The sequence below is a fragment of the Nycticebus coucang genome, chromosome 3 (assembly GCF_027406575.1).
Source record: "Nycticebus coucang isolate mNycCou1 chromosome 3, mNycCou1.pri, whole genome shotgun sequence".
In the NCBI taxonomy this organism is placed as follows: Eukaryota; Metazoa; Chordata; class Mammalia; order Primates; family Lorisidae; genus Nycticebus; species Nycticebus coucang.
The window spans coordinates 133,271,854-133,291,414 of NC_069782.1; the positions used below are offsets into that span (position 1 = coordinate 133,271,854).

At 36.6% G+C, this 19,561-nt stretch overlaps 1 protein-coding gene across 2 annotated transcripts in view; it reads left to right on the top strand.

The window, feature by feature from the left end:
• SLK (STE20 like kinase) overlaps nt 1–19,561 on the top strand; it is a 79,469-nt gene that overhangs the window by 32,102 nt on the left and 27,806 nt on the right. For both annotated transcript variants that reach the window (XM_053583153.1, XM_053583154.1), the window contains exons 5-12: nt 7,614–7,686; nt 7,960–8,154; nt 9,032–9,113; nt 11,340–11,468; nt 11,764–13,137; nt 15,368–15,498; nt 15,696–15,819; nt 17,506–17,685. In XM_053583153.1, coding sequence (XP_053439128.1) covers nt 7,614–7,686; nt 7,960–8,154; nt 9,032–9,113; nt 11,340–11,468; nt 11,764–13,137; nt 15,368–15,498; nt 15,696–15,819; nt 17,506–17,685 — 2,288 coding nt within the window. The remainder of the gene's footprint in view (nt 1–7,613; nt 7,687–7,959; nt 8,155–9,031; nt 9,114–11,339; nt 11,469–11,763; nt 13,138–15,367; nt 15,499–15,695; nt 15,820–17,505; nt 17,686–19,561) is intronic.

Here is a 19,561-nt window from a genome sequence, read left to right on the forward strand (position 1 = left end):
TCCTGGTCAGGGCGTTGGGAGGCCGTGTCTGTGGGGTGGTGGTCCTGGCACAGCTGTTACGGGGGTCTGGGCAGGCGCAGCTCTTCAGGAGGTCTGGGCAGGCGAAGATCGCAGGCTGTGATGCAGCTCTTCCTGTGGTCTGGCAGGGTGCCAATCGCAGGTTCCCTCTTTTTTATTTATTTATTTTTTTAATGTTGGGGATTCCTTGGGGGTATAAGCAACCGGGTTACACTGATTGCATTTGTTAGGTAATGTCCCTCTTACAGTTGTGTCTTGCCCCCAAAAGGTGTGGCACACACCAAGACCCCACCCCCTCCTTCCTTCCCTCTCTGTGCTCTTTCTTTCCCCACCCCTCCCTCCTTCTTTCTCTCTCTGCTCTCCCCTTCCCCCACCCCCACTGTGTCATTAATTGTCCTTATATCAAAATTGAGTATGTAGGATTCATGTTTCTCCATTGTTGTGATGCTTTACTAAAAATAAATGTGTTCCACTTCCATCCAGGCTAATACAAAGGATGTAAAGTCCCCATTGTTTTTAATGGGTGAATAGTATTCCGTGGGGTACATACACCACAGCTTGTTAATCCATTCCTGGGTTGGTGGGCTTTTAGGCTGTTTCCACATTTTGGCAATTGTAAATTGAGCTGCAATAAACAGTCTAGTGCAAGTGTCCTTATGTATAATAAAAAGATTTTTTTCCTTCTGGGTAGATACCCAGTAATGAGTTTGCAGGATCAAATGGTAGGTCTAGTTTGAGTTCTTTGAGGGTTCTTCATCTTTCCTTCCAAAAAGGGCATATTAGTTTGCAGTCCCACCAGCAGTGTAAAAGTGTTCCCTTCTCTCCACAATTTCCTGTTTTTTTTTTTGTTACTGTTGCAGTTTTTTCCAGGGCCGGATTTGAACCCACCATCTTCGGTTTAGGGGGCCGGCGCCCTACTCCACTGAGCCACAGGCACCACCCTGATGTTGGTATTTTAATAGGGATGGCATTGAATAGGTAGATTGCTTTGGGAAGTATAGACATTTTAACAAGGTTGATTTTTCCCAGCTATGAGCATGGTATGTTCTTCCATTTGTTAATATCCTCTGCTATTTCCTTTCTTAGGGTTTTATAATTTTCTTTATAGAGGTCCTTCACCTCTTTTGTTAGGTATATTCTTAGGTATTTCATTTTCTTTGAAGCTGTGGTGACAGGAGTTGTATCCTTAGCCTCTCATCTTGACTGTTATTGGTATATACAAAGGCTACTGACTTACGGATATTGATTTTATATCCTGAGACATTACTGTATTTTTTGATGACTTCCTGGAGATTTGCAGTTGATCATATTGTCAGCAAAGGGGGAGAGTTTGACCTCCTCTGGTCCCATTTGGATGCCCTTTATTTCATTGCCTTGTTTAATTGTATTGGCTAGAACTTCTAGCACTATGTTGAATACTAATGGTGACAGAGAACAACCTTATCTGGTTCCAGTTCTAAGAGGAAAAGCTTTCAGTTTTACTCCATTCAGTAAAAATTAGCTATGGGTTTGTCATAGATAGCTTCAATCAGTTTAAGGAACGTGCCACCAGTGCCTATACTCTTCATTGTTCTAATTAGAAAAGGATGCTGGATTTTATCAAATGCTTTTTCTGCATCTGTTGAGAGGATCATATGATCTTTATTTTTGCCTCTGTTAATATGGTGGATAACATTTATGGACTTGTGTATGTTAAACCAGCCTTGTATCCCTGGGATGAAACCTACTTGATCATGATGTATGTCTTTTTCATGATAAGCTGTAATCTATTGGCTAGGATTTTGTTGAGAACTTTTGCATCTATATTCATTGGTGAAATTCATCTGAAATTCTCCTTTTTAGTTGGGTCTTTTCGTGGTTTTGGTTTCAGGGTGATGTTTGCTTTGTAGAACGTGTTGGGGAAGAGTCCTTCCTCAATTTTTGGGAATAATTTCTGCAGTATAGGAATAAGCTCTTTCTTGAAGGTTTGATAGAATTCTGGTGTTAAGTCATCGGAACTGTGGCATATTTTTGTTGGAAGTTATTTTTATTGTTTCTTTGATCTCATCGCTTGAAACTGGTCCGTTCAGGAGCTCTGTTTCTTCCTGGCTAAGTCTAGGGAGAGGGTGTGATTCCAAATACTGATCCATTTCTTTCAGATTGTCAAATTTCTGGGCATAGAGTGTCTGGTAGTATTCAGAGATTATCTTTTATCTCTGTGGCATCAGTTGTTATTTCCCCTTTATCATTTCTGATTGAGGTTACCAGAGATTTTACTTTTCTATTTCTAATTAGTCTGGCCAAAGGCTTATCTATTTTATTTATTTTTTTAAAAAACCAACTGTTTCATTAATTTTCTGAATGATTCTTTTGTTTTCAGTTTCATTGATCTCTGATTTAATTTTGGATATTTCTTTTCTTCTGCTGGGTTTAGGCTTAGATTGTTCTTCTTTTTCCAATTCCAGAAGATGGCTTATGAGTTTGTTGATGCGTTCTCTTTCTGTTTTTCGAATGTAGACATCTAAAGCGATTAATTTTCTTCTCAGAACTGCTTTTGCAGTATCCCACAGGTTTTGGTAGCTTGTGTCTTCATTGTTGTTATGCTCAAGAAAGTTAATGATATCCTCTTTTATGTCTTCCTGCACCCAACTGTCATGCAATAGAAGGTTGTTTAATTTGCATGCCTTTGTGTGGGGTTGAATGATTTTGTTGGAGTTGAGTTCCACTTTTAGTGCCTTGTGGTCTGAGAAGATACAATGTAAAATTATTCTTTTGATTATCTTGAGGTTTGTTTTGTGTCCTAGGATATGATCAATTTTGGAGAATGTTCCATGGGGCACTGAGAACAATATATATTCTTTATCTGTGGGATATAGGGTTCTACATGCGTCTATTAAGCACAGTTGTTCTGGGGTCTCATTTAAGTCCCTTATATCTTTGTTTAATTTCTGTTTAGAGGATCTGTCCAGCTCTGTAAGAGGAGTGTGAAAGTCCCCTGTTATTATGGTGTTATAGGATATCTTATTACTCAGACTGAGTAAGGTCAGTTTCAAGAATCTGGGAGCATTTAAGTTGGGTGTATAAATATTTAGAATTAAAATGTATTCTTGTTGTATTTTTTCCTTGATCAATGTAAAGTGAACATCTTTGTCTTTTTGACTTTAGTTGCTTTAAATCCACATGTATCTGAAATTAAGATCGCAACCCCTCTCTTCTTCTGAATTCCTTTTGCCTGAAAAATTGTCTTCCAACCCCTTAACTCGGAGTTTTAATTTATCTTTTGAAGTTAGGTGTGTTTCCTGCAGACAGCAAATGGATGCTTTGTGTTTTTTAATTCAGTCAACCAATCTATACCTCTTTAGTGGGGGAATTCAAGCCATTTACATTTATTGAGATAATTGATAAATCTGGTAGTGTTCTATTCATCTTATTTTGTGAGAGTACATTGCTTAGTTTTATCTTTTGCATCATTGTGGAAGTTAGGTTCTGTCCTTTAATTTCTGAGTTCTTACTTTGCTGTTGATCCATTGTGATGGTCAGTGTGTAGAACAGGTTGAAGTATTTCCTCTAGAACTGGTCTTTTGGTGACTTTCGTCAATGTTTGCATATCAGTAAACGATTTGATTTCACTGTCAATTTTAAAGCTTAGCTTAGCAGGATGTAGAATTCTGGGCTGGATATTGTTCTGTTAAAGTAGATTAAAGGTAGATGACCATATCTTCTTGCTTGAAAAGTTTCGTTAGAGAAGTCTGCAGTCACCCTGATGGATTTGCCCTTGTAGGTCAACTGGTGCTTTCTCCTGGCGGCTTGCAGAATCTTTTCTTTCGTCTTGACTTTGGACAGGTTCTTCACAATGTGTCTTAGAGAAGCCCTGTTAATAGTTGAGCTAACCTGGGGTCTGATATCCCTCTGAAAGGAGTGTGTCAGAATCTTTGGTGATATTTCGGAAATTTTCATTTGTAATATTCTCTAGTATGGCTTCCATTCCCCTGGGGCATTCTTATTCCCCTTCTGGGATACTTATAAATCGTATGTTTGAACGCTTCATAAGGTCCCGTAATTCTGTCAGTGAACGTTTGGCTTTCTCTTTTTTTCTGCCTCTATCTATCTGAATTATCTCAAGAGCTTTGTCTTCTACCTTTGATATTCTTTCTTCTGCATGGTCTAATCTGTTGTTGATATTTTCTATTGCATCCTTATGTTCCCTAGTTGACTGCTTGGTTTCCTTCAGCTCTGCTGTATCCTTTCTATATTCTTCATATCATTCATCTCTTAATTGGTTCTGTTTTTGGATTTCCTTTTGTTTTTTTCCCACTATATCAGCAGTTTCCTTCATTATTTTCATCATCTGTATTCTAAATTTCCCTTCTGTCATTTCTAACATTTCTTTATAGGTGGAACCCTCTGCAGTAGCTACCTCACGGTCCCTTGTGAGGGATTGCTCTAGACTAGTTTTTCATGTTGCCAGGAGTTTTCTGTTGATTCTTCCCCAGGAGTGTTTTCTTTTATCTGTTTCCTTGCCCTAATTTTCCTTTCACTTCCTCTTGCTTGTTAAGTTATCATGCCTCTGGCCTAGGGTTTTGATCTGTCCTGTTTGTACAGGACCAGAAGGATGAGAAGATTGAAGAGCAAGAAGAGAAAAAAGATTCTTTTTTTTTTGTAGAGACAGAGTCTCACTGTCCCGCCCTTGGGTAGAGTGCCGTGGCGTCACACGGCTCACAGCAACCTCTAACTCTTGGGCTTACGCGATTCTCTTGCCTCAGCCTCCCGAGCAGCTGGGACTACAGGCGCCCGCCACAACGCCCAGCTATTTTTTGGTTGCAGTTTGGCCGGGGCTGGGTTTGAACCCGCCACCCTCGGCATATGGGGCCGGCGCCCTACTCACTGAGCCACAGGCGCCGCCCAAGATTCTTTTTTTTTAAGAAAGAAGAAAACAAAAGAGAAAGGAGAGGTGGGGGTGAATAAAAGGGAATACTGAGAAAAAGAAGAGAGGCACAGAAAGAGGGAGACAGGGCAATATAGGTGTACAGTAGGATACTTTGACCCAACCTTAAAAAACACCAGCCTCTAAGGTTACCAGGTTGGGTGGTTCCCTTGGGGCAGGAGCTCTTTTCTCGCCTGTTCAGATACAGTACCCCACCTCTACCAAATAGAGAGGAAAGACAAAAATGGTATAAATCAGACTAAAACAAGGAAACAGAAAATTTTGTGGGATAAAATTGGGGGTAAATCCAAATAATTAGGAGGAGAAACACTAGCAAAAAATGAAGGTCTAATTGTTAAAGAAGGCAACAATGGAAAATTATATTTAAACTAGAAAAATGAAGAAAAAAAGAAAAAATCTAGAGGGAAAATGTTGAAATTAAAAACAAAAACAAACAAACAAAGAAAAACCCACAAAAACAAGGTAGTATATATATATTGCTGAATATTGTCTGGGCAACAGGTGATCTTCTGGGGTATGAGACGTTAATCACAATGCTGATACGCTTGTACGAGATGGAGATTGGAGGCCTCTGCTGATTTCTCAAACCCTGCATGGTGCAGGGCCTAAATCTCTCCTCAGCCTGCTTAAAAGGCACTTTATACTGTTAAACTTGACTAAACAGAAGCTTCTCAGGAAAGCACTTGTTGCTGGAATCACACTCGAAGTGGCTGCTGGCTTATGCCAAAACTGATCTCACTCTGTGCCCCTGAGGGCCAAGGCTGTAAGGCATCTCAGTCCACGTGTTCAGGCTGCTCAGTCTCTGGATTAGTTGCTCCCTCCTAATCCTTGGTCTGTGACCCTGAGGGCAGAGCTTGCTGGGGCTCTGCGCTGCCCACAGGGGAACACTATTAACTTTGTCTGGCTTGGGGGCTCAGTCCAGGGCCCTAGACAATGCTTAAAAGTCCTCCTCACTCTCGCCCAAGTTCTCCCAAGGTAGTTCAAATGAGTCCCCAAGTCCAAAAAAAATACAAAGCAGCTCACAGGTAAAGCCTTTCCAGTTTGCAATGCTGCTGTACTCACAGCTGGTGATGGGATTAGATGGAATAAACACACGTAACCACTTGCCAGTTTTCCACTGCTTTTGTCTTCCTCATGGGGTCCAGAAGCCTTTTGCAGACTTCCTGTGTCCCCAAAGGCATATTTCTGGGCAGATCCCACCAGCCTGAGATGCCTGGAGTCTTTTCTCCCCAGTCTCACTGTGCTCAGTTGCAAGGAAACTATTACTCGGCCACCATCTTACTCTTCCCGTCTGATTTTACATTCTTACCAGCAGGACAACAAGGGCTCCAATTTCTCCACTTGCTTATCAACACTTGTTATTTTTTTTGTTTTATTAATAATAGCCTTCTATTTGTTTTAAAGGGTAATGAGTATGAATTTGTTGTTTGTTCTTGCATTCCTCCTAGTTTAGTCTTTGTTATGAAAGTAATTTATGTTGTTTAATTTTTCTTAAGTTCTATCACCTCTCTGAAGTTTTCTAATTATGACTTAATGTTGCTCTTTTATATCTTTCATCATTTTTAAAAATGCTATAACTCATTTTGAAATAGGATGTTATAGTTTTGATCCATTTTAGGGGCATATTTTTCTGTAAATATGTTAAAATCTTATTCAAATATAGGGACATACTTTTGTATAAAACAATATATACCTTTAAAAAATAAATATATTATTAAAGACTTAGGAATTCTAAAATAATATTGAGTAATTATAATTTCTGTTTTAATTCACAAGTGCTTACAGAGAATCTTTTATTTCTGCAACACAGATATATTGAACTATATCCCATTCTCAAGAACCATATAATCGACACAAATTATTATGGCAGAATTTCATGAGTTTTAAGAGTTCCAGAACAAAATATCACAAAAGTTAGAATTGTGAATAAGACATACTTGTATAATAGTAGCTGCCATGTATTGTGTGGTAGGCATGAGTATCAAATACTGGATTTTGGTATTTGTTTAATTTTGACAATTGAAGCATCAAATGTGACACTTAAAAATTTACATATGCTGTATATGGTGTGATGTACGTTATGCAGCAGTGGCAATTTTATGTTGCTATTAATGGTTGTCTGCACATCAAGCTGAAAATATGGGTTAACAACTGATAAAGCTATAAAGTCATTATTCTTCATAATTTATATGAGAAATAAGTTTTCCAGTTTTTTCTTTGTAATACGATTTTATGAGGAAGTTAGCAAGACATATATTGGCACAAGGCTGTTTTGGTGTAATTTCTCTTTTTCACATTATAGAAGAAACGTTTGTGTCTGTTAATTTAATTGCAAACACATAGCATTGGTTGGCATTTGTTTTGAAGTGGGTAGACTGGTCCATTTTAAAGTTACTATTTTTTGTTTTTAATTCTGAAGAATTTAAAACAGCTAAAAATGTATAAGGATGGTGGTATTAAGCATATTAATGACAGGATTTTTTCTTTGGGGAAGGTAATAGAAGGTGATCAAGATTAGGATGGTAGACAAATTATATTTTTCTTTCTGTTTTACTTACCTTTTAATAAGAGTGTTCTTATTAAAGACTTAAAATGCTTTTGTGCCTGTTGAATACAATAAACAATGCTTAAAAGCTATCATTAATGCTTTTATATTATTATTTTTTTCAAGCGGATTTTGGAGTATCAGCTAAGAACACAAGGACAATTCAAAGAAGAGATTCATTTATTGGCACACCATATTGGTATGTATTTGGTTTTATGAATTTATAGTATTATGTTAGTAGTGGGGTGGAGAACCGGTGGTCTTCTGGATCCTTAAGTGTGGGCTTTTGATTGAATCCAAACTTTACAGAACAAATCTTTTAAATAAAGAGATTTCTTCTTTGAAGTTTGGATTTGATCAAGGGGGTACACTTGAGGATCTGGAGGACCACATATGCTCACCCATCCCTATGTGGCTTATGATCACTGTTCTTAAGTTAAACATCTTGACTTTTAATTCTCTGTCTTTATAGGATGGCTCCTGAAGTAGTCATGTGTGAAACATCTAAGGACAGACCCTATGACTACAAAGCTGATGTTTGGTCTCTGGGTATCACTTTAATAGAAATGGCTGAGATAGAACCACCTCATCATGAATTAAATCCAATGAGAGTCCTTCTAAAAATAGCAAAATCTGAGCCCCCTACATTAGCACAGCCATCAAAATGGTAAAATATTCTAAACAAAGCTTATTAAGAAGTAAAACTTGATGTTTTATTCTCATAATTTTCCAAGGAAAGTTATTTGGTACATTGTACAAAGACTATATGAATAACATACACTCTGTGAAGCCGAGGCGGGAGTTTAGGAGTTCAAGACCAGCCTGAACAAGATTGAGACTTCGCTTCTACTAAAAAAAAAAAAGTAGAAAATTTAGCTGGGCGTTATGGCAGGCACCTATAGTTCCAGCTACTTAGGAGGCAGAGGCAAGAGGATCACTTGAGCCTGAGAGTTTGAGGTTGATGTAAGTTACGATGATGCCGTGGCACTTTATCCAGGGCTACAGAGTGAGACCCTGCCTCAAAAAATAAAAACAAAACAAAATGAAAACACTATATGAATTACAAAACTGATTTGTGATATATTTTTCTTAAAGACCATAAAAACTCTTTAACTTTTCCTATATAGCTGAAAATGCAAATGATTTGAGTTCCATATTATAAAAGGTATTTTCTATGAACTCTAGCCTGGGCAACAGAGTGAGACACTGTTTCAAAAAAACGAAAAAGTATTTTCTGTGCTATGAGAAAGACATATACATGTATATAATTAAGCTATATTTGTGGAATTTATTAGAAGAATTTTTGTGATTTTTGGCATACTCGTGAATTTATGGCTATATCTCCATGACTATGTACCTAGTTACGTATACGTCTAACATGTGTTTACAGATGAATGAGTTTTATAAAATCTTCCTAGTCTCATCAGCTAGTTTTCTTTTGTTAATACATACATAATGAGACTTCTGTGTAATTTATCAAGCAGTTTTGTTTGATTTGATTAATAAGTAAAATAGAATGTCATGGTTAAAATTTTATTTTGAAGGTCTTCAAATTTTAAGGACTTTCTAAAGAAATGCTTGGAAAAGAATGTGGATGCCAGGTGGAACACATCTCAGCTACTTCAGGTAGGATATAAATGGCACGAGAGAAGCAAAACTTAATTATTTTAACATCTCTTGAAGAAGAATACAGTTTCACGTGGACGCTGTCTAGAGGCACTCAGAATGGTGCAGTGTTTTACATAACGTCGTAGGCTTTCCTACAATACAGCCTCTAACAAAACCAGGCTGTCCTGAACAGCCTGGTAATAGAATTGTTTACCTTTATACCAAGAAGGTTGGGAAAGCACCAAAATCTGCATGTGACCTATGCCCAGGCAGACTTCAAGGGGTTTGCGCTATGAGAAGTCTTACGACGTTGTCTAAAACATAAACATGTCAGCAGGGCCTATGATGGTTCAATGTGTGCTAAATGTGTTCGTGATAGGATCAAGTGTGCTTTCCTTCTGGAGGAGAAGAAAATCATTTCGAAAGTGTTGAAATAAGAAAATGAAGCTTTTTTGAGTAATAAAGATTAAAAGCCTTAAAAAAAAAAAAAAAAGAGAAGAGGACAGCGCCTGTGGCTCAAAGGAGTAGGGCTCCGGCCCCATATGCTGGAGGTGGTGGGTTCAAACATAGCCCCGGCCAAAAACTGCAAAAAAAAAAAAAAAAGGAAGAATGTAATTTCAGATTAATTCAATGTGCTCTCTTTCCACTTAAGTTTTCTTTTGGAAAGTCAAAATGATGGTGGTTAATGTTTGCTTTACATACTTTAAGTTCTGCTATTAATAATAGGCATTCAGCTTAAAAGTCATTCTTCCTGCATTTTTTTGACTTAATTGAATTGTTCTTTTCATTTTGTTAGTTATTTCCATTATGTTTCTCCAGTTCTAGAAAGTAAGCACCTTGGGTGCAGGGGCCATGAACTAATTAATTTTTTTTATCTTACAGTGAGGGTGAGTGTTCAGTAAATATTGTTGACTTTTAAAAAATGATATTAAGGTTAGGCATGGTGGCTCATGCCTGTAATCCTAGCACTGTGGGAGGCCGAGGTGGGTGTATTGCTTGAGCTCACGAGTTCGAGACCAGCCTGAGCAAAAGCGAGACCCCCGTTTCTACTAAAAATAGAGAAACTGATGCAAGATCGCTTGAGCCCAAGAGTTACAGGTTGCTGTGATCTATGATACCATAGCATTCTACCCAGGGTGAGAGCTTGAGACTCTTATCTCAAAAAAAATAAAAAAGATATTAAAGTTATTGGATAAATTTATTTTTGGTTTGCAGCAGGACCTGTGTTGAATATATTTAATAACAATTTGTCAAATAATTAATATTGTAGACAGACAAATAGAATGACAGCTCTGGAGGCAATTAGTATTAGGCTGAGTTACTGTATAACTTCTGCATTATATTGTTTTAGGTTGACCTATTTATCTGAGGGGAAAATGCAGGAAAAATTGCCTCATTGTATGCAACAAGTTTAATCCCTAAAACACACTTTCTAATTATTTATTTGTTGTCTAGGCTGGAGTGCAGTGTGTTTGTCACATAGTTCACTATAAGCTCAAAATTCCTGGGCTCAAATGATCCTTCGGCCTCAGCTTCCGCAGTACCTGGGACTTCTGTCACATGCTGCCATACTTGGCTATAGTTTTTGTATTTTTTGCATAGATGGATTCTTGCTATATTGCTCAGGCTGCTTGAACTTCTGACCTAAAGCCATCCTCTTGGCCTCCCAAAGTGCTGGGACTACTGCCATGAGTCACTGTCTGACCCATGCTTTGTATTATTTTTTTTGCTACCCCCACATTTGAAGGTCTCCTTATGCAGAGATGATTAAAATGTGTTCTTAGTCTCAAGATTATCAGAATCATGCCTCAAACACAGGTGTTCCTAGACACTTTTCACAGACCTCTAAAGATTTTAGAATATTGAGGCTTTGCTAGGATAGATTGTTGTTACTTTTTTAGAATTAATACTGTACTGACTTGAAACTTGCTTTAAATTTAAACTTTAATTTTTGATTTTGAAATTTTCAGACCTTCAGTAAAGTACATGTACCTACTACCCAGGTGTAACAATTCTTATTTTGACAGATTACAGATCTAGTTGTAGGCCATCCTGCAGCTTTTGCTTAGTCCCCCTTCCCTTTTTTCTTCTGAGATGTAATGTTATCTGATGTTGTCTGTCTTTTCCCTGCTTATATTTTTGTAATTTTACCAAATAAAAATGTGTTTTTATGTGCATTTGAAACTTAGTTTACAAGCAGGTATTTCAGTTGTTATTGAGTATTCTCTTTTTAACGATTAATAGCATCCCTTTGTTACTGTTGATTCCAACAAACCAATCCGAGAATTGATTGCAGAGGCAAAGGCTGAAGTAACAGAAGAAGTTGAAGATGGCAAAGAGGAAGATGATGATGAGGAACCAGAAAATTCTCTGGTTAGTATTTAGAAAGGAAATTTCATTTAGTTCATTTTTATAGGTATCAAAGGATTGATAGGTGGCAGTGCAAAACCTTTAATTATAGAGGTGAAGATTAGCAGCAAAGTTACTCCTTACTACACATTTTTGTTATATTTATTATGTGAAGAATTGTCAATTCTTTAAATTATTTTTATAACTTCAGCAACATTTTCTGAATAGAAATACTAAATTATCATATATATGTAAACATTGTTTTGGTCACCATCTTGAAGTCACTGTTTAACACTAAAATGTATATAATCTTTTCTAGCCAATACCTGCAAGTAAGCGTGCCTCTTCTGACCTTAGTATTGCCAGCTCTGAAGAAGATAAACTTTCACAAAATGCTTGTATTTTGGAATCTGTCTCAGAAAAGACAGAACATAATACTTCTGAAGATAGATTCAAAAACAAAGTTCTTATTGAAAAACCTACCACTGATGAACCTGAAAAGGCTATGGATGGAATTAATGAACATGTTAACAATGCTCATTTAGAAGCCATGGCTGGACTCAGTGATAGAACAACAATAATCAAAGAGAATGGGGGAGAGGAGAAGAGACCTAAGCTTGAAAATCTACCTGATTCAGAAGACCAAGGAACTATGATCACTAATTTAGTCAGTGAAGGAAAAGAGAATAATGTAATGATAACTTTAGAAACAAACATGGAAGATAATCTAAAATCTGGAGAAGAAAGGGATCAGGAAGAGCAACAGATATTTGATAATAGGCATATAACATCCGAAGAAATTAAAGATACTACTATTCAAATAATAGATTTAGTTTCTCTAGAGACTGGAGAAAAAGAGGCAGATACTCAGACAATTGATAGTGAGATTAGGCTTAAAAAGGAAGACAGTCAAGAGGAATTGAGAAAAGATGACAAAACTCAAAAAGATGTGATCAGCGACATAAATAACATGATAGGAATAAATGAGACAGTGGATGTTCAGAAGGTTGTCGAAAACATTGCTGAGGATACTCGGAGTAATGATGGGAAAGAAGTGGTTGAAGTAGGCCAGAAATTAATAAACAAGCCTGAGGAGGATCCTGAGGCTGCTGTTACTAAGGAAGTTTCTGGTAAAGAAATAGTTGACACTAATGAGATAGATCAAGAATCTGTAGAAGCTAAAAATAAGGAACAATTAATAAACAGTTCAGAGAACATATCGGAGACCATTGAGGAACCAGGGACAAATGAGGTTGAAGAAATTACTGAGTCAAGTGGCATAGAAGAACTAGAGGTTGGAAGTGTAGTGGCTGATACTGACCAGCAGTCTTCAGGAAGTGAAACTGGGGATGCTCATAAAACCACTTCTCAGATAGATACAGAAAAAGAGGAAATCCTGTGTGAAGTGCCAATTAAAACAGAACCTCACGTTACTGTGGCTTCACAGCCCAGTGAACCTCAGCCTGTTCCAATACCCAGTATTAATATCAACTCTGGAGATGGAGAAAATAAAGGAGAAATAGGTGCTTTGTCAACAACTGAAACCGTGCCGCCTCCAGAATCCGAGACTCAAAAGGAAAATGATACTGATTCGGGCACTGGTTCTACTGCTGATAACAGCAGCATTGATTTGAATTTATCCATTTCTAGCTTCCTGAGCAAAACTAAAGACAGTGGATCAATATCTTTACAAGTAAGTGTATATAAGTTCTTGTCTTTGCTACTTGGCAATTCAGAGTTTATGTGAAATTCATGTGTTGAAAATAAAATAGAATTAAATCAATGTAGTATTAATCCTGTAAATCAGCGGTTCTCAACCTGTGGGTTCTGACCCCTTTTTAACAACGAAAGTACATTGCAGCATTAGGAAGGTTGAGAACCACTGCTGTAAATACTTACAGCTTATGAAGGCAATCAATTAAAAAGAATTAAGGAGAGATTCTGGATGTAATCTTTAAATTTTTTGGTAGGACTTACCTATTTTTGTAAGTAATATAAATAGTATAATATAGATGCTTGGTGTGATTTAGGTATTTTTATTGCCTATACCTGGATGTGACTTTAACAAAAATCAATAATATATGCAAAATGGAGAAATTGAAAGAATGCTCTCTTTTTAAGCATGTTCAAGGTGTAAACAATTACCACTGACTCATAAAGTTACACAGACATTGTTACTGCCATGAGAACCATTGTGGGGAAAACAGACAAAACCAAACACTGAAACACCTAGTACACTTAGAGATTTTGGAGTATAATTCTCAAATCTTAGTTTGCTTGGGATACCAGTGGGAGCTATGTAGAAATTGGAGATAAGTCCAAATAATTAGTATTTGTAACAGAAGATCCCATGAAATTCTAATATAGGTGAGCTATGTTCTACCCTTTAGAAAATACTTCTTAGAGATTCTTGGTTGATAAGTAGCAGAAGAGAAGACAGAAAAGCAGAAATAGCCTAGGAAAACTGACTTTAGGGACTCTAGGGCATGACTGATAAACCTGCCTGTCTGCCCCAGATTATTACATATACAATAGAACCTCCATAGTTGATTTCCCACTTAAGTTGACCTAATTTTCATAGACCAGACATTCGCCACATGTGCTTATCGGTACAGTAGGCCTACTTCCTTACGTTGACCAGTTACATTGACTACCTACCACATGTGCTTATCGGTACAGTAGGCCTACTTCCTTACGTTGACCAGTTTGTTACAGTCCTTTCAGTAGTCAACTTATAGAGGTTCTACTGTATTTCCTGGATTTTCTTCTTTTTTTCATTTACTTTGTTTCACTGGCTGAAGTCTCACCAATCTAAAATTCATTCATTCATTCAGCTTCTTTAAAATGTAAATACTTACGTGTAAATTAAAATATTAATTGTGGGATGTTAGTAAAAGCTGAAGAACTGTGAAGCTTGTAGGTTAAGGGGAGATAAATGTATTTTGTAGAGCATGGCAGTTTTAGATTTTAGAAGAAGCCTACCATAGTCCAGGGCTTAGGAAGAGGAACATGAGGATATTGGAACCTTGAAGAATAGAACTTTAAGTGGAGAGGTTGAGGAAAGGTCATTGGAAGGTGCCAAAGACAAACTGTTTACAATTCTTTTTTTTTTTTTTTTTTGAGGTGGAGTCTTACTCTGTTTGCTACAACCTCAAACTCTGGGTTCAAACAATCCTCCTGCGTAGCTGGGACTATAGGTGCATGCCACCATGTCCATGGTTTTCCTATTTTATGTAGAGATGAGGTCTTGCTATATTGCTTAGGTTGGTCTCAAACATGTGGCCTCAAGTTATCCTCTCCCCTCGGCCTTCCAGAGTGCCACGTGCTTGACCAGATCTGGTACTTTTAGGGTACAGTAGAGGTGCTCTCTTTCTACTAAGAACACACATTTTCATCTCTGTCTCTGCAATGGAGGAGAGCTGTTAATAATATTGTTACTGATTAAATATGTTTTTATTCCCAGTCTTGGCTCTTAGCAGTGTTTAAAAATTACCTGAGCACTTTTTCAAAAAGTAGATCCCTAGCCACCACCAGACTTAATTGATTAAAGGGATGAGCCCCGGAATTCAGTTTTTAGTGTTTTGTCGATGAAAATGCAGAGGAATCTGAGAATTTACACAATGAACAGTTGAAGAAAAAATGGCTAACATGTAAAAGTTGTACTAATTAGTCATTTATGTGATTGCTCATTATTACTTTTGTCTAATGATGATGTGATGTCATAAAAGTTGTATGTCATCAAAAGGTATTCATATGTAAGCCAGATGAGGTTCCAGGTGATATAATTGTTTTCATAGATGAGTCCTATTTCTATTAATATGTGTAGTTTTCGTTGCTGTTCACTTGTGTTTTTAAAAGAGGAAAATGTTCTCTACCTTCAGTATTACCTATATACAGTCTAATTAAAATAAAATTTCACTTAGGAAACAAGAAGACAAAAGAAAACATTGAAGAAAACACGCAAATTTATTGTTGATGGTGTAGAAGTTAGTGTAACAACGTCGAAGATAGTTACAGATAGTGATTCCAAAACTGAAGAGTTGAGGTTTCTTAGGTGAGTAGAGAAACAATTAATTAAAACTGATTTGTAATTTCTTTTCAGTCTCTTAAGAATAGGGAAATAAGGTAAATTCTTCGCTGACTTTGGCTTATTCTTTTACTTTAAAAATTTTTTAAGCTTTTTTTTTAAAGTATTACTTCAAAGGTATAATTTTTACTGTCTTTATTATCATTACCATTAAATTTCATCAGACGTCAGGAACTGCGGGAATTAAGATTTCTTCAAAAAGAAGAGCAAAGAGCCCAACAGCAGCTTAACGGTAAACTGCAGCAACAACGAGAACAAATTTTCCGTCGCTTTGAGCAGGAAATGATGGTAAAGTCTTAGATTTGTGTAACATTTTGTGTTAATGAGAGTTAGTGAAAAATCACTCTAGTGATTGTTTTCTGATGGCCAGATTACTCTGGCTTTGTGCCGTATTTCTGGTATTCTGGATGCCTCTGAGAGAGGATAGGGCTCTTTTGTCTTGAAAGGATTGTCCATTCCAATCATGAAAACTTAAAATCACGAAGCCAAATAGATGGCTTACAAAATTCTTACGTGCCTATTGCTGGATAATTTTTAAGTGCTCCAGTTTGATTTTTCAGAATTAGAATCTAAGATTTACGCCAGTCTAGATTATTTTTCTTCAAACCTGGCTGAGTAGCATGACTTCTTAAATCCTTTTTAAAAATACGCTTTCTTCTCTGGTGCCTACTGTTAAGCCTCCAGATCCTTTTTCACTGATGCTAGAACAAACAGTGCTGACAGTCAAGTCAAGGGGAATTGTCATTCAGCCCTTCAGTTTTTGCCTTTCCAAAGCTGGAGAAGGAATTAGTGATGTGATAAGAACTACCAGTAATCACGTTGAATATCTGCCTTAACATTAGGTTAGAAAAAGATCATTTGGGGTGGTGCCTGTGGCTCAAGGAGTGGGGCGCCGGCCCCATATACCAGAGGTGGTGGGTTCAAACCCAGCCCTGGCCAAAAACTGCAAAAAAAAAAAAAAAAAAGAAAAAGATCATTTGAAATGTTAAGTATTCATGTTTTTAATGTAATCCTTTTCGTGTCTTATAATTCTAAGTGATAGATTGTTTTGTGTGAAGTGTGACATTGTTGATGACATGCATTGTGTCATAACTGAGAATTCCTAACAAAAAGTAGAACAACTTGTGTTCTCATTGAGTATTTTTATAATGCTTATATTTTATTTCCACAATCTTATAAAAACTGTCGCCCTACCTCAGGTATTTTCTGAAATATTTTGCTTTGCAATTTTTTAAAAAGGCTTTTAAAAAATACTTAAATATGCCAATATGCAGTATTACTTGAGTGTTATATAGACAGGAGTCTTTAATTTATTAACATTTTTATTGGATAAATACTGACATTTTTCTAACTTGCCATAGTACTTCATAACAATTGGGTATTCAGGGGCGGCGCCTGTGGCTCAGTGAGTAGGGTGCCGGCCCCATATGCCGAGGGTGGCAGGTTTGGACCCAGCCCCAGCCAAACCGCAACAGAAAAATAGCCGGGTGTTGTGGCGGGCGTCTGTAGTCCCAGTTGCTCGGGAGGCTGAGGCAAGAGAATCGCGTAAGCCCAAGAGTTAGAGGTTGCTGTGAGCCGTGTGACGCCACGGCACTCTACCCCTCTACCCGAGGGCGGTACAGTGAGACTCTGTCTCTACAAAAAAAAAAAACAAAAAAAACAATTGGGTATTCGGGATTGCATACCTGAGTGCTATGGCATCACAGCTCATAGCAACCTGGATTGCCTAAAAGTTTTGAACATTATATTACAGTATAGAAAAATATTTTCCTGGTTAGAACAAAAAAAAAAATGACCTACTTGTGTTTTTTTGTTAAATTTTATAAGACATTTTAATGTATTTGACTTATTCAGTATTGTAAAGATGTCACATCAGTAAATTTAAATGCTAGTTATGTGCTCTTAGTAAACTTCTTCACTATAGTGAGTTATCATGGATGATAATCAATCATCTTGAGCTACATCGTTTTACAGAGTAAAAAGCGACAGTATGACCAGGAAATTGAGAATCTAGAAAAACAGCAGAAGCAAACTATTGAACGTCTGGAACAAGAACACACAAATCGTTTGAGAGATGAAGCCAAACGCATTAAAGGGGAACAAGAAAAAGAACTGTCCAAATTTCAGAATATGCTAAAGAACCGAAAGAAGGAGGTAATTCTAACTACCATTTTTAATTACTGAAGCTATATTTTTAAAATGTAAATTTATGACTAAAGAAATAGGAATAACATTTAATAATAATTAAATAGCACTCATTTCATTCTTTCATTCAGTCTTCCCAGTAGTCAGGTAGGGTAGCAGTTAGGTCAGGCATTAGCCCATCTAACTGCCCAGAAGACTGAAGTAAAAAGTTTTGGTGGCCTGTTCAAGATCACAGACTATTGTTGAATAACCAGCTAAACCTTGAACCAAGTCTTCAAATCGAATCTCCTTTTATTATATAGAACTATTTTTATTTTTTTACAAAAACTTGTTATGTTGTGTTTGCTGGTGGTAGCAATAACTCATTATTTATAAATTGTCACTTTTAGTTCATATATTTTTTTTTTTTTTTTGAGACAGAGTTTCACTATGTTGCCCTCAGTAGAGTGCTATGACATCACAGCTCACAGCAACCTCAAACTCTTGGGCTTAAGTGATTCTCTTGTCTCAGCCTCCCAAATAACTGGGACTATAGGCACCTGCCATAACACCTGGCTATTTTTTGTTTGTGGTTGTCCTTGCTGTTTAGCAGGCCAGGGCCATGCTCGAACCCACCAGCCTTAGTGTATGTGGCTGGCGCCCTACTCACTGAGCTGTGGGCACCAAGCCTAGTTCATACTTTTAACAAATTTCTTTCTTGATTACCTTTATTATCTTCCTTGGACATTATGCCAAACAAAAGCTAAATGACCTGAAATTCTAAATAATGTCTGTAAGCTCATCTAATTGTGAGCTACTTTGAAGAGTCAAAAGTAGAAATCTCTGTAAAGGCATTCGATGAGAATGAATTTTTTCATTTTTCCATGTTATAGAATGTATTTGCAATATTATTTACTAAGAAGGATGGTCATTGATTCAGAAGGAGGATTTACACATTATATTAATAATATGTAATTTCATCCCAAATTAAAACTATGAAAGTTTTACATAAAAGCAAGTTTCAGAGAGAATTTTATAATTTATTTTATATCTTCAGTATAGGAGGGGGGATTTACCTTTCTGTGTTATAAAAGACCTTAGTGATTAAAATTATCATCAGTTGCATTAGGGTTGGATCAAAGGAAAAACTCAAGCTAGTAAATGCATTTTCACTTTTGTTATACATCTCAAATACCCAGGTTCATTGATTTTAACATTTAAATTATGAAGAAAATGGAATGTCATAATGCTGCTTCTTAAGGATCTGCTTTAAAAAGGATACAGTTGAACGTTAATATATATAGTATGTTCCATGATTTCTTCAAGTAAAGATGAGTGAAATGCTGTGTAATTTTATTTGATATGGATTCCATTTCTAAAAATCACTGTTTTGTTATTAGTCATTGTGTTTTATGTAGAATTGCTCTCTATATGCCATCAGGTATGAGTTTACTGGGCCTACGTATTAATTTTATCAAAACAATGGGTGGTTTTCTTGAAAGATTATTCTTTATATCAGATTAAATTTAAAAAATGTTACAAGTAAATATGTAGCTAACCCTAAGTATATTAAAGTCTTAGTTTTTGTTATTGTTTTGGGGTGGGACAGTCTGAGCCATTGAGCATATTTGAGATCAATGATATGCATGTTTTAAATAATTATTATTTTTTTCTTATTGCTAAACTTCTTGCATTTGGGGAGTCTCTTCCTTTTGATGGTGATTTGGCTTCATGAGGGATTACTGATGGGAAATTTTTAAAAACTATGTTAAATCAAAATCAGTCTCTTTCACAGACCATCAATAGCATGTGGTGATTGGAATCTGGTTTCTTTTGGTGCTTCTACTTGTAAACACATAATCATTTTTCATAGTTGGATTACACAGATCTATTGTTAGATGAAATA